Source organism: Chrysoperla carnea, chromosome 5, assembly GCF_905475395.1.
Source record: "Chrysoperla carnea chromosome 5, inChrCarn1.1, whole genome shotgun sequence".
NCBI lineage: Eukaryota > Metazoa > Arthropoda > Insecta > Neuroptera > Chrysopidae > Chrysoperla > Chrysoperla carnea.
The window spans coordinates 70042061-70055480 of NC_058341.1; the positions used below are offsets into that span (position 1 = coordinate 70042061).

Sequence of the window (13420 nt, forward strand, 5' to 3'; positions counted from 1 at the left end):
ATTTTCATACAAACTCATATATTTTATACATTTTAAATTTTATCTTTTATTTTATGTTTCCATTTTTCAATAACTTAAATTATATAATCTTTGCTGCCCCTGCTCAAATTTGTATAGAAATGCATATAGAATTAAGGTAGTTCCTCCGCGACAGTCCAGTCAAAAAGTTTTGGACTAATACTATCATTCAGCGCATTAACTGTGCTATGACTGTACCATATATTTTTTTCACAAGACTGTACTTCCTCCACTACTATATCCCCTATACGTATACACACACACTATGAAATATACCTCTGTATGGAAATGTGGCAACGTCGCATTATTCTTATTACTATTTATCCTATACCTATACATGTACATATTACTACCCAACTTATAAACTATACAGTATCCGTTGCCACATCGTTTCCATACCACTAGTCTTTATATCCCCTCCACAAAAAATCATCGCTAAAACGAGTTATTGACTTAAGTTTTTTATCGAAACTATATGGTAAATAATTTTAATTTTTTTTTTAATATTTTCTAAATATAGTATTCTACATTATATTAGATTTTCATAGAGATGGTGAATGTCATTCATTGATAAATAAATATAAAATTGTCATTTTTCCACGCTTCTCCCATACTACACGTACAAATTGCGTCACTTTTAATTGCTAATATCTCATGTATGACATGGTAAATCATCTTCTAATTTTAACAGCATGTGTATTATGAATTAAATATTTTATATTCTGAGTTTTGAGAAATTCTTGGAATATCACTTTCGTGGAGGTACTACCTTAAGTATAAAATGTATTTTAAGTAACGAAACGTAAACATTAAACAGCAAAAAGAACGAAAAATATTAAAAATTGATATCTAGAAAAAAAAGAGTGTGTGTACTTATGTACACGCGTTAGAAGTTATACTTCTTTGGCGTATGAAAAAAATTTAAAATAACTCAAATGCAGTAGTAATCGACAATAAATATTAAAATCAATCAAAAAGATTTTGTTAAAGATTTGTCAAGTAATCTGTAATATAAATTAAAAAGAGATGATTAAAATTATTCGATTCGATTCACAAAATGATAAAATATTATTATCTAAAGTAATAAATAATAAATAATAAATAATTAAATTTTATTATTATTTGATTATTTGTTAGAAAAATAATAAGTTCTTTAGAAATATATCTATATATTATACTTACAAAATTAACCTCTAATATTTGAAAACACTGTAACTATACACTGTACTGTAACTATATTCAGTGTTGATATATTTTTTTATTATTTCAATTCTGTGGCTAACTTCATCATGTCGTTCGTGCGCGCGCAGCTCACAAATTCACTCTCATCCAAACGCGCCAAAAGAAGTATAACTTCAAAAAATATTGATATGAACATATTTTTTTTTTTTTCAAGAATTTTGAAAATCAATTTTACAAAAATTTCTCAAATATAAAAATAAAATACAATAACAACAATAATAATAATAATTGGCTTAAAGATCACTAAACCACTCACTTAAATTGAGTCACTAAAACACTCATTGCGTTGAGTAACTAAAACCCTCACTAAAATTGAGAAGAATGAAGAACGACTCTAGGTCGATTTGATAATATTTAAAAACAAACAATAGGGATGAATGGCTGAATAAAATTGATGTTGGTCCAGTGGCATGCTGATACATCAACCTAAAAATTATTAAGTCCAGTAGATTAACAATTAGTAATTATGTGCATGAGGGACAAAGCAGATTATATGTATAAGATGACATTTGTTCATCTCTTTTCCATATATTTTAATACACAACAATTAACCCTCAAGCATCATTTGTTCTGCCGGTTTTCCACTAAACAGCCAAACTGCCAGTTGAATTTAGGTTCTCTAAAACCTGAAAAATAAAAATTTCTTCTTATTCAATCATTAATAAGCGTAATAGAATATCGCGGTCACTCATTTTACTTCTTACCTCACTTTGAAGGACAGAACCATGGAGTTTATAAAGAAAGAGAACGATCGCTATGTACTAAAGCATTAGCGCTGTCGTTTGTAAGTAGTATATTAGCGCACAACAGCCCGCATTTAATGAGATAACTTAGCGATCCCAGCGCCTCACTTATTTTGTCCATATTTTGGGGACAATATTTTCTATTGCGATCGTTCTCCTTCTTTATAACCTCCATGGAGGTTAGAGAGAAGGAGAACGATCGCTACGCGCTAAAGCATTAGCAAGTCGGTCCCTGAAAATTTGTAGAATTTATAGTTCATTTTTCAGCCACCAGCCGCACTGTCGTCGGTAAGTAGTATCTGCGAAGTTAGTTGTTTATGAGTACAAGTAGATGAAGTTAGTACCATTCATTATTTGCTTTTTTTTCCTTTGAATGATATTATATACACGTATATTAAACGTTGATAGATCATTTGAAATTAGCGCACAACAGCCCGCTTTTAATGAGACAACTTAGCGATCCCAGCGCCTCACTTATTTTGTCCATATTTTTGGGACAATATTTTCTATAACGATCGTTCTCCTTCTTTATAACCTCCATGGAAGAAACAGTCAATTACGCGTCATCAGTACGCTCATCGTCAGCTGCAATATATTATCCATACTTTAAATTCAATGTCTGTGGTAGATAACATATATAAGTCTGTGATTCGTATGTCATTTGATGGCGAATTCATAACTTCTGAAATTATTAAATTAACCTATATTGTAAATTGGGTTATGTCGAATTTTTATAAATTGAATGAAAAATTATAATTATAAAATACAAATTTATATAACGGATCATATATCTACAGAAAAATGTCTGCAAACTTAATTAGAAATAACTTAAAGTTTTTACAGGTAAATTATTACATTATTTACCAAGTCTTAAAAATATAATAATTCATTTTTTTATTAACTAAACAGATTGTTTCCAATAATTTCCTCGAACCGAATTTAAAAAATCTTATAAATTATCAAGTAACTCGTCACCGACGAACAAAACATTTCAATCCAAAATTTAAATGGTTTCGTACACGAAAATATATAAAATTCGAAATACCCAACTTAAATGAAAAAAGTGAAGATTTACCTCCAGATGAAATTCGAAAACAAATGAAAAAGATGGGTGTTTTACCACCCAGACCATGGATGGAACGGCCATTTTATATAAGCTGTACTGGGGATATATTTGAACCTTATGTCCCGCCTGAAGGAGATGGCAAAGTTTCGATTATAACTACCACGGTAAATAAATTTTATTGAACTGTCTCAAATATTATAAATTATATGTTACTTTTACGAAGTCTCATCCACCACAAGGAAGAATTTGTCCTGAAACGAATACAAAAGAAAAATGAGCATAATAATTTAGTAATATACAGCGTGTCAACTTAAGGTAGTACTATCGGTAATAGACTTTGCATTAAGAATTTAATGAAACTTGGCATAGGTGTCCATTATTATATCATAATTAACCAGTTAAATTTTTAGGGGCCTTCAGAGAAATTTTAAAGATATTTTAACATTGATCCTTATGAGAAATCACAGATTTTATTTTATTTCATAAAACTGGACGTTCAGATTTTCAGTTCTCTGAAGGCTCCTAAAAATTTAACTGGTTAATTATGATATAATAATGGACAACTGTAAGGACAATAATGGACATATTATAAGGTTTACGAAAAAAGTTATTCTTTGTAAAAATCTCTGTTTTCGAATAAATTAATATTCAATTAGTCACTTTCGTTATCCAAATTAACCAGTCATCGTACTTAAAATGTTTATTTAATAATTTGAAACATTTATAACAAAATTAGCTTGATACCCGCCCGCTTCACTGGGCTTAAAAGTAAAAGCACTCGCTTTATAGCCTCCACCTTTCTTGATCTCACTTATCCAGCTTCCATGACACTCGAAGGGATTGTTTTTCACAGTTAAAATATATGCACAATTTTTTTATAAGTGTAAATTAGTCATAGTTCATTGAGTATATAAGAAAAGAAGGCCATGAATTCTTTGACATTTACTATTTAAAATTTTTAAAGAAATCTCTAATTTATGGTCCAAAATGGTGATCATAGATGGAGCAGGAAAATGTCAGATTAAATTTAATTTTTTTTAAATATATCTTTATAAATTATAGTTTAAGTGTTATTCTGATGTATGAGCTATACTGTTGTACAGTTTCATTCAAATCCATTCGGTAGTCTTTGCGTGAAAGCGTAACAAACAAATAAACATCCTTACTTTCACATTTATAATATACTAGCGGCCCCGACGGACGTTGTCCCGTAAAAACGTAACTCCAATTCATGAATACCTATACTACGTTTAGCCTGTCCGCTAAACCCATCCCGCTAAACCCCAATTTAACTCCTATTTATTGGAGTGGATTGACCTTCGACCTTTGGCCTGACCTTTGATAGTAGAGCTCGCTGCGCTCGCATATGGCTCTAATAAATGCCTATTGACAATACCTGAATACTATTAAAAATACATAGTACACATAGTATACATAATGTGATATGATTTATATGCGCTCCCACCATTTAATGAAATTTCATTTTTTTGGTACGGAGCCCTCAAAAACAGTTGTAGTGGACCGAATGGTAAATCTAAACCATTCTCCAATCCCCTTGAACTCACACAAAAAATTTCATCGAAATCGGTCCAGCCGTCTAGGAGGAGTTCAGTCACATACAGACACACACAAGAAATATATATATTAAGATAGGGATAATTAATATAGAACATTTATTTTTCATATATTACAAGTACAATTTCTTTTGTTGTCGAAGTAACAATAGTTATCTTCAGTTCGTTTTTGTTTCAACGTATCCACCTTCGCGTTCCATACATGTAATTGTTATTTTACAAAATTCTTTAAATACACTCCTACATATTTCGGAAGTGATTTTTTGAGCCGTTTCTCTTATTTATTATCTATTCTTAATGGTCTACATTTCTAAACGAACATTAACATTCTTATCGAACTTTTTCAATTTGTGGACACCCTGTTTATTCGATGTCAAAAGTGAATAGTTGAATGTAAATATTCTCAAAAGCAGAGATCTTTATAAAGAGTAACTTTTTTCATAAGCCTTTTAATAAAAAAAGTTTTCCATATGTAGCCAACTTAAGTAGATACGCTGTTTACATATATCGATAGTTATTTTATGTTGATAATACAGCGAGATAAAAAATAGAGATGCAATAAATCTTATAGCAAATAAAAGGGTGCATCCTTCCAATCTATCTCTAAATCTAGTACAAGCTGAGGAGTTTCGTACTAAAAAAAGTGAACTCGTCCGGTTTTTCAACGCGATAATTAGGAGAAAAATAGTAGTTTTTAAGAAAAAATACTTTGAAAAACTCGGAGAGTTGCGAAAAACGTGTTTTTGCACAGAAAAAAAAAGATTGAAAAAGTATTTAAAAAAAAAAAGTAAAAAATAAATACGGGGCTGAGCGCTAAAAAAACGAAACAAATGATACTAAAGGGTGGACCGCCTAACGTTTGGAATTTGTTAATTTAGTACATAGACTGATCATCACCCATCTGTCCGTACAGTGAAAGGTGTGCCAAAATCCAAGGGGGAGCGAGCCGAGCAACCACCGGAGCGGCAAAAATGTCAGGCGGCAAATCCTTAAAATATTATATACAGTAATATTGATAATCAGTGCTCTATAAGACCAGGGCTATTTCGAAATCTGTATATAAGTAGTCATTTTTAAGTTGTCATATGCTTGAAACTCGAAAAAAAAAGTTTTATCGATAATAAAGCTTAAAAACCAAAAATGTTGGGTATTTAGGCGCATTTCTTACGCAGACTTTAAACGTGACCTAGGTTTTCAAGTTCATTCCATAACTGTTAATTGATAGATAAACACTTTAAATTAAAAAGTTGTCATTGATTAATAAGGTAACACTTTTCCGCAAACCGTACAGTTTAGGCAAAAACGGACTGAAAAGTTTTACCCAAAATTGTATTTTCGTATCAAAATTGTTATTTCGTATAATTGTTTCTGCGAAATCTAGGCACTCTTCAAAAAATTTTTCCAATAAATCCAATAAGAGTGGTTCGTTTTTCCATGAAGTCCATTTTAGTTCAAATTGAATGAACAAACGCACAAAAAGCTATATTATTGCTGGGGATGCTTTTTACTTAAAAAAATACTTATCACGTATCCTTTTACATTTTTTCTTACGAATCTACAATGACAAATATGACAACAACACTTTGTTTTGACATTTCCACACCGCCGCCATAATGGATTTGATCCAATTACCTCAGATGTTGACTCGCTTAAATTCGTTTTGACGCTTAGTCTATGGAACTTAATGGTCTAAGGGCAGCCCATAAGTGCTAATGTATAATCGTAGTATACGAGTTTCAGCGCTTCTACCGAGTAAGGCTTTCAAACTTAATAGTCAATTGTCGCCCCCGCAAAGTAGCCAAACTTAATATTCGTCCCCGCAAGGGCTGACAAATTTAATAATTGATCTCCACAGACTCCAGATGTAACTTACAATTATATTTGTTTCTCTTCTGCTTTATAGTCTTTGATTTTGATGCTGGAAGGTTTGATGACAGGTCCAATGTGTCAGAAAGTTAGTTTTTTTTTTGTTTGAAATTTACGAAATGGTCACTTTTTGCTTGATAAAGTTGGGATATTTCCAAAGTGTAGAGTCTTCTACTCAAACTGTAAAAAATTTACTAAAATAATTTGATAAAAAGGATGTGCCAAAAACACAGTTTGTGGGTATGACTTCGCTGGATTTTTTTCTGTGAGAGCCATTAAGGACAAGTATTACGCTAACCATCCAGATTGACGATTTGAAACATGCAATTGAAGTTGTCATTGACGAAATAGAGGCCCAAACAATCGAAAATGTTCTGAAAAATTGGGTCGAAAGAATGGAATACTGTAGAGCCAGCCATGGCAGTAATTTGAATGATGTTGTGTTTCATGTTTAATTTCAAAGTACACTCTTTTCAATAAAGCAACAACTATTTAATAATATCCATAAATTTTTATTTTATAGCAAAATTAAATTCCAATTTTTAAATGGCCCAGCGTATAGCAAAAGTGAAATCCGTTCGAAACTTTAAAAAAAATTCATTTTTTTCACAATTTATTTTCTCGACTTGTATCACTCGCTAGAAATACGTTCGAGGTTGAAATTGTCGCGTTTAATGGTATCAATTTCGTTGCAAAATAGTATAAGGTTTCAGCACAATAGGTGCATTGGAAAATCCGTGCACGATCGGTAACGAAGCATCCTACAGCTATTTAAAACTAGCATTTTCTTCGTTAAGAGTGGCTCTACAAAGAAAAACGGAAATTTAAAAACTGCAGCAGTTGATCGACACAACATAGGACAGTGTGTGTCACAATTCATAACTGAGACTTGCAACCACCCCAAATGGCGATATAGTACAATTAAACTAAATATCTAAAAGGAAATAATTAATGCATCTTTGAAATTTTCCATAAATGTTTATTAGAATGTAAAAACTTCGTATTAAAAAATCGACCTCTCAGAGACGTACCTAACCCTCTTTTGGGGGGGGGGGGGTACTTGGGTCAGTTCAATCAATTTTTTACGTTTTACAAAAGAACTACGCATCAAATAAAAAAAAAGGTCATTTAAAAGTTCTAGCTGAATTATTTGTGCACATTTTGGTTTTTTTCGACTTGCTTTCTTCAAAATAGACCGAGATGTATCAATTTTAAAATGAAATTTTTTTGCTCATTCAATCAAATGAAAAAGTATCCATCTTATAAACCGTTAGAGATAGAACAAAAGTTTGACTCCGAATAACTTTTTTAGCACAAGTGGGATCGATGAGGATGACACATTATTCCTAAGAGTGTACCCAAGGTCTCCGTCAATATTTGACTGTGTGAATTTTTGTTATTTGAAATGTGTATTTTAACCGCATTAATGAACTATAATGCGGTTAAATTACACTCGCGTAGTTACATCTGTTTGAAATTTCGAGAAAATTAAAAATAATTTTTAAATATGCCACATTTTTTACGGTGCAGTATAATTAAAATCTATAATTCAAATTTTGTAATTTTTTTAGGGTGCGAAACAAAAATTGGAATTTATAGAAAAAAAGTCGAAATCTATGATGGCCGTACGAAAAATTCGTTCATATGATGATGATTTTGAACCACCTGAATTTTGTGAGGAAGCACAAGAAATATATAGACGAGTACACGAATATATGATGGCAAAGGATTTGAAAAAACTTGAAGATGTTGCTACAGAACGAGCATATCCCGAAATTATTCATAATATTAAAAACAAAACAATTAATTGGAAATTTTTAAAGTCAATTGAGCCTCCACGTTTAGTTCATGCACGTTGTACAGACGTTGTATCCAAAGAAAATATGTTTGCCCAGGTTACTGTTCGTTTCCATACGCAACAAGTAAGTACTTCTCAAATTATTACGATGCCGGTTTCCATGGCGAAACGATATGTGGATGAAATTTTATTAAAAACGTCAAATTGATCGAATAAAACTTTACTCCATGAGCTCTCGATGGAGGAAGTTGTTTATTAGCTTCAAAACCTTTACATACTTTTTTATCGACTAAAAATTGAAGAGAGAGGTTTACAATTTGAACGCTTTTTGAAAAAAGCTTTACCTTTAAGGTGGTTTTATTTCAATTTGAATAAAAATTATATACCTAAATGGTCGCATCAATGAATATTATTTAAAATCAAAAAACTTTCAGAGGGAGGAAATATTGTTTATACAATGTATATCCTTTTTATCTAGGAAAATTTTGCTACATAAAAAAATAATACAAATAAACTATATATCTAAATGGAAAAAATTAATGCATCTTTGAAATTTTCCACAAATGTTTATTAGGTTGTAAAAACTTCGTAAAAAAGTCGTCCTGTCAGGGGCGTAACTAACCCTCCTTTGGGGGGGGGGTAATCAGTTTTTTTACAAATTACTAAAAAACTATGCATCAAATAAAGAAAAAGCTGACTTACTTGTGCACATTTTCGTTTTTTTTTTCGACTTGCTAGCTTCAAAATTGACCGAGATATGAAAATTAAAAAATGGTATTTTTTGCTCATTCAATCAAATAAAAAAGTAGTATCCATCTTGTAAACCGTTAGAAATAGAACAAAAGTTTAAATTTAAAAGTTATTCCTTATAAAAAAATGAACAACTTTTATTTGAATCATTCTTATTAAACATCACTGTTTACCCGTGAGAGCGCCACTTGGGAAAAAACTTTGGTGTCCATTTTCTCCGAAACTATAAAAAAGATTCTTGATTTTTTTTCAAGTTAATCTCAATTAGTGGTTTTGTGAAACATACCAAAAAAAAAAAAAAAAAAAAAAAAAAAAGAAATTCTAGAAAATACTTGTGAATACTTTTCCTTAGTTGCGTTCTTACGGATAAGCAGTGATGTTTACGAAAGAATGATTCAAATAAAAGTTGTTAATTTTTTTTTAAGGAATAACTTTTACATTTTAACTTTTGTTCTATCTCTAACGATTTACAAGATGGATACTTTTTCGTTTGACTCAATGAACAAAAAAATTTCATTTTAAAATTGGCATATCTCGAAAAAAACGAAAATATGCACAATTCAATCAGCTAGAAATTTGAATTAAACATTTTCGGTATTTGATGCATATATTTTTTTTTTTTGTAATATGTTAAAAATTGATTTAAACCCCCAACTACTCCAAAAAAAGGGGGTTAGGTACGCCCCTGAGAGGTAGACTTTTTATTACGAAGTTTATAAATATATTATATTTATAGTATCTATATGACTAGGAAAATGACTTTCTGTGGAATTTTTTCTAACTCACCCTAAAATGTTCTTTGGATCATTCTGATCAAAAGCTCTCACGACAACAAAAAATTTTAACGAGTAGTTTTCGAGCTACGGGCGTTAAAAATTTTTGTGGTCGTGAGAACTTTTGATCAGAATAATCCAAAGAACATTTTAGGGTGGGCTAGAAAAAATTTCATAGAAAGCCGTTTTCTTATCTATTATTGCGGGGTTCTTTTAAGATTGAAAAGTTAAGTTATTAGCATTTTATCGTTTAAACAAATAATAGAAGAGATATCGATCAAATAGTCAATAAGTAAAAGATTATAGTCGTATAAGTCGTAAACGGGTCGCGATACAAAAAAAAATATTTTACATAAAAGATAGGAAATTTAATTATGTACAGTAAAGGCTATTACCATTTTTGATCTAAAAATCATTGTTATGGAAATATAGGCCAAAACGGTTTTCTTTAAATAAGATTTTTTCTAAGAATTTTGTGCATTAATATAACACGCTGTTTAAATAGCAGCATGAATCAAGCACTCCGTATTGTACTTAAAAAAACAACTTTGAGATGGTTTTCTTAAATTTTAACCCCCTCAAAAGTGTCTACCTTATTTATTTTTAAGCTTAAAATTACCTAAACTTTTGACCTCGGGTGGGTCAGGCAAACACATGCATAAATGCTCAGGTATTATGTAGATATTATATCTAAAAATTTACATGAAATTTGCGGCATCAGCTCTCCGGCTATTATAAGAATTCATCACCAAATACCGACACCAAGGAAACCGGAATTTTCGCATAAATTTCAAGCATTGAAAATCAAAATTTGTGTAATGAATTATTTTTTCAGTTATTAGCAATTTATGATCGTTTTGGTCGCTTAATGCATGGAAGTGAAATATTGGCAAAAGATGTTCTTGAATACGTGGTATTTGAAAAACATATCTCAAATGAGTACGGCGTTTGGCGTTTACATGCAAAAATAATACCCGATTGGTTACCAAAGCCAGAACCTAGCAGTAAAACATATATAAAAGAACCAATTCAACCTGTTGAAGAAGATCAATCAAAAGATGTTGTTGAAGTGAAAAATACTGATGTTACGAAAACTGTAAAATCTGAAACATTGGCAACTGTTTAATCATCCTTTCTTTAGTTTAATGATTGTTATATAATTGAATTTAGACATCTTTTAATTTAGAACCTACCACAGATCGGAACATTAAAATAACGATGCGGCGAAGTTAACATTTTATGGGCCTCAATTACTTCAAATTGTTACTCATTTTTCTGTTATTTTAATTTGTTTGTGGCGGAAACTAACACAAAAGGCTCTAGTTTTTAGAGTGAGCGCTGGATAGAGTTGAGTGTGCAAAATAAGAGAACCGCATTTTGTCAATTAATTATTGTTCAGAAAAGCTTATAGATTAATATTCCGAATGTTGCCAGAAATCCTATTGATCCAATTTTTAATGACAGTTAAATAACATTTTTTTGAACCAAAGAAAAGATTTTCTAGATTTTTTGGGTCAATTAACGTCAAAAAGATCTCTTGTGATTTTTTAGTAAAGTTCTCCGTTTTCAAGAGTTTAATGTTTGGAAAAATTCTAAAAAGGTCATTTTAAAAGCTGTAAAATGGGACTTAAAATTAGATTTTTAAGCTTATTAAAATCCTGAAATAATGACATCTTTTAATAAAGTCCTGAATAATTATTATCCGGTCAAATTAATCTATAAAATAGAAGTGAAGGTAAAAAAAATCACACCGAGCTCAAAGTTCATCATCATAAATGAAATATAAAAAGTCATCATTGATCCGACATCTGGAAAAAATTTACGCTGGTTCAAAGATCACTAAAACGGGTATTTCGTGATTTGCAGCAAAACGGTAAGTTTTGCTGATACCGATTCAAGAAGTTGGAAGAGTTGTAATCGTTATAATATGCACAAGTTTCAACACCGCCTTTAAGGAAGTGTACTTAGCGCGTTTTTTCTAACGTGGTAGGCCTATTCCACGGGTTTGTGGTGATTTTGTTTAATTTGAAACTCTTGAATAATAAAAGATATTAGCAAGAGTTGAAAATGATAAAAACGGTGTAAATAAAAAAAAAAAAATAGGGAAATTTATTCGTCTGGTTCATAATTGTTCTGCTTTCTCTTATTCTTGTTCTTCTCCATCCTGGGTGCAAGTAAATTGCCTCAATAGTGATGCATCGTATGTCTAAACATACATACTCCTCGTTAGTATCAAAGTTCAATTTTTTTGAAACCACATTTAGCACTACATCCCTTTTTACAGTTGCAAAAAATTGTGTTTAGCAATTTTTCCGGCGCAGGTGGGAGTAATAATGTATTGTCGACAAACTTCCAATCCCAATCTTTTGGGTCTAGCTGATAACAAGCTACACTTGAACTTGGTAATATACCCGAAAATATGTTGATAAGGAAGACAAGCTCATTGCACTTGTTTTTTATTTCGAGAATTTTTAATGAAACATGCATATCGAAACTTATCTAAGCAGTTTTTTTTTACTTATACATATTACGACGTTTACAACTCTTCCAACTTCTTGAATCGCTATATCTCAGAAACGGTGGCTCTTAGGGAAAAAAAAGTATTGAGAAATTTTTTATATTTAATTATCTAATCTAGAATTTTTGTCTGAAATAATTTTATGATAAAAACGTTTTGCTGAAAATCGCGAAAAACCCGTTTCTGTGACCTTTAACTCCGAGTAAATTTTTTTCCAGATTCGGATCGATGAGGACTTTTTAGATTTATTTCATTTATGATGGTGTTTTGAACAATCCTACCAACTTTAAGCTGAGTGCGATTTTTGTACCTTCAAATATGTAATTTGACCGGATCATTACATGTCACTTCATTCTAGACGCTCATTTTTCAATTCTTTCAAGATGTTTTTTTTTCATAAATAACAATATGTAAGGAAGAGATGTTAGCTTTAGAATTAAATTAAACAATCTATAATTACTCTTCAAAAAATTTAATTTTTTAGCATTGTTTTTCGGCGTTGAAAGTGACATTTTTTAAGTTTTCCTAATGTTAAACTGTCAGTAACATTGAAAAAAACGGTGAATTTTATGAAAAAATAACATGGGGCCTTTTTTACGTGAAATAAACCAACAAGAATCAATTGACAAAATGCAGTCCTCATATGTTTCACACTCATTTCATTCAGCGCCCGCACTATTTAGTGATATTTATATATGCGTTAAATAAAAAATTTTAAACTAAATTTCTTTTTCTTTTTTATGCCATGTATATACAGAGTGTTTTTTAAGTTGGCATATGCTTGAAACTCGATAGATAAAATTTAATCGAGGAAAATGCTTCAAACGAAAAATGTTAATTTCAAAGGCACACACCATATACCGGTGTGTTAAGTAAGTTTTCAGATTCAATTAAAATCTCACTCTGATTTATAACTGACAAACATTAGAGGAACGCTTTATATTACAAAGTTGTTCTTTACAAATACGCAAACATTTTTTGTTTAAAACATTTTTTTGTAAACCGAATAGTTTAGACAGTAATTGATAGCAAAAATTAAGCTTTTTGTGCGTTTGTCAATTCAATCTGAACA

General features: G+C 30.7%; 1 protein-coding gene across 1 annotated transcript; it reads left to right on the top strand.

Moving 5' to 3' along the window:
* Nucleotides 1-2701: 2701 nt before the first annotated feature.
* Nucleotides 2702-11715, top strand: LOC123301456 (probable 39S ribosomal protein L45, mitochondrial). The gene is made up of 4 exons (XM_044884195.1): nucleotides 2702-2846; nucleotides 2913-3233; nucleotides 8081-8431; nucleotides 10666-11715. Exons 1-4 carry the CDS (start codon nucleotides 2805-2807, stop codon nucleotides 10954-10956), a joined length of 1005 nt encoding a protein of 334 aa, XP_044740130.1. The 5' UTR covers nucleotides 2702-2804; the 3' UTR covers nucleotides 10957-11715.
* Nucleotides 11716-13420: the final 1705 nt, after the last annotated feature.

Excerpts from the sequence above, each read along its gene's own strand:
- LOC123301456 (XM_044884195.1), top strand. The coding sequence starts at position 2,805 with ATGTCTGCAAACTTAATTAGAAATAACTTAAAGTTTTTACAG. Across the intron at positions 3,234-8,080 it reads TTTCGATTATAACTACCACG|GGTGCGAAACAAAAATTGGA; the intron begins GTAAATAAATTT and ends TAATTTTTTTAG. Across the intron at positions 8,432-10,665 it reads TTCGTTTCCATACGCAACAA|TTATTAGCAATTTATGATCG; the intron begins GTAAGTACTTCT and ends TTATTTTTTCAG.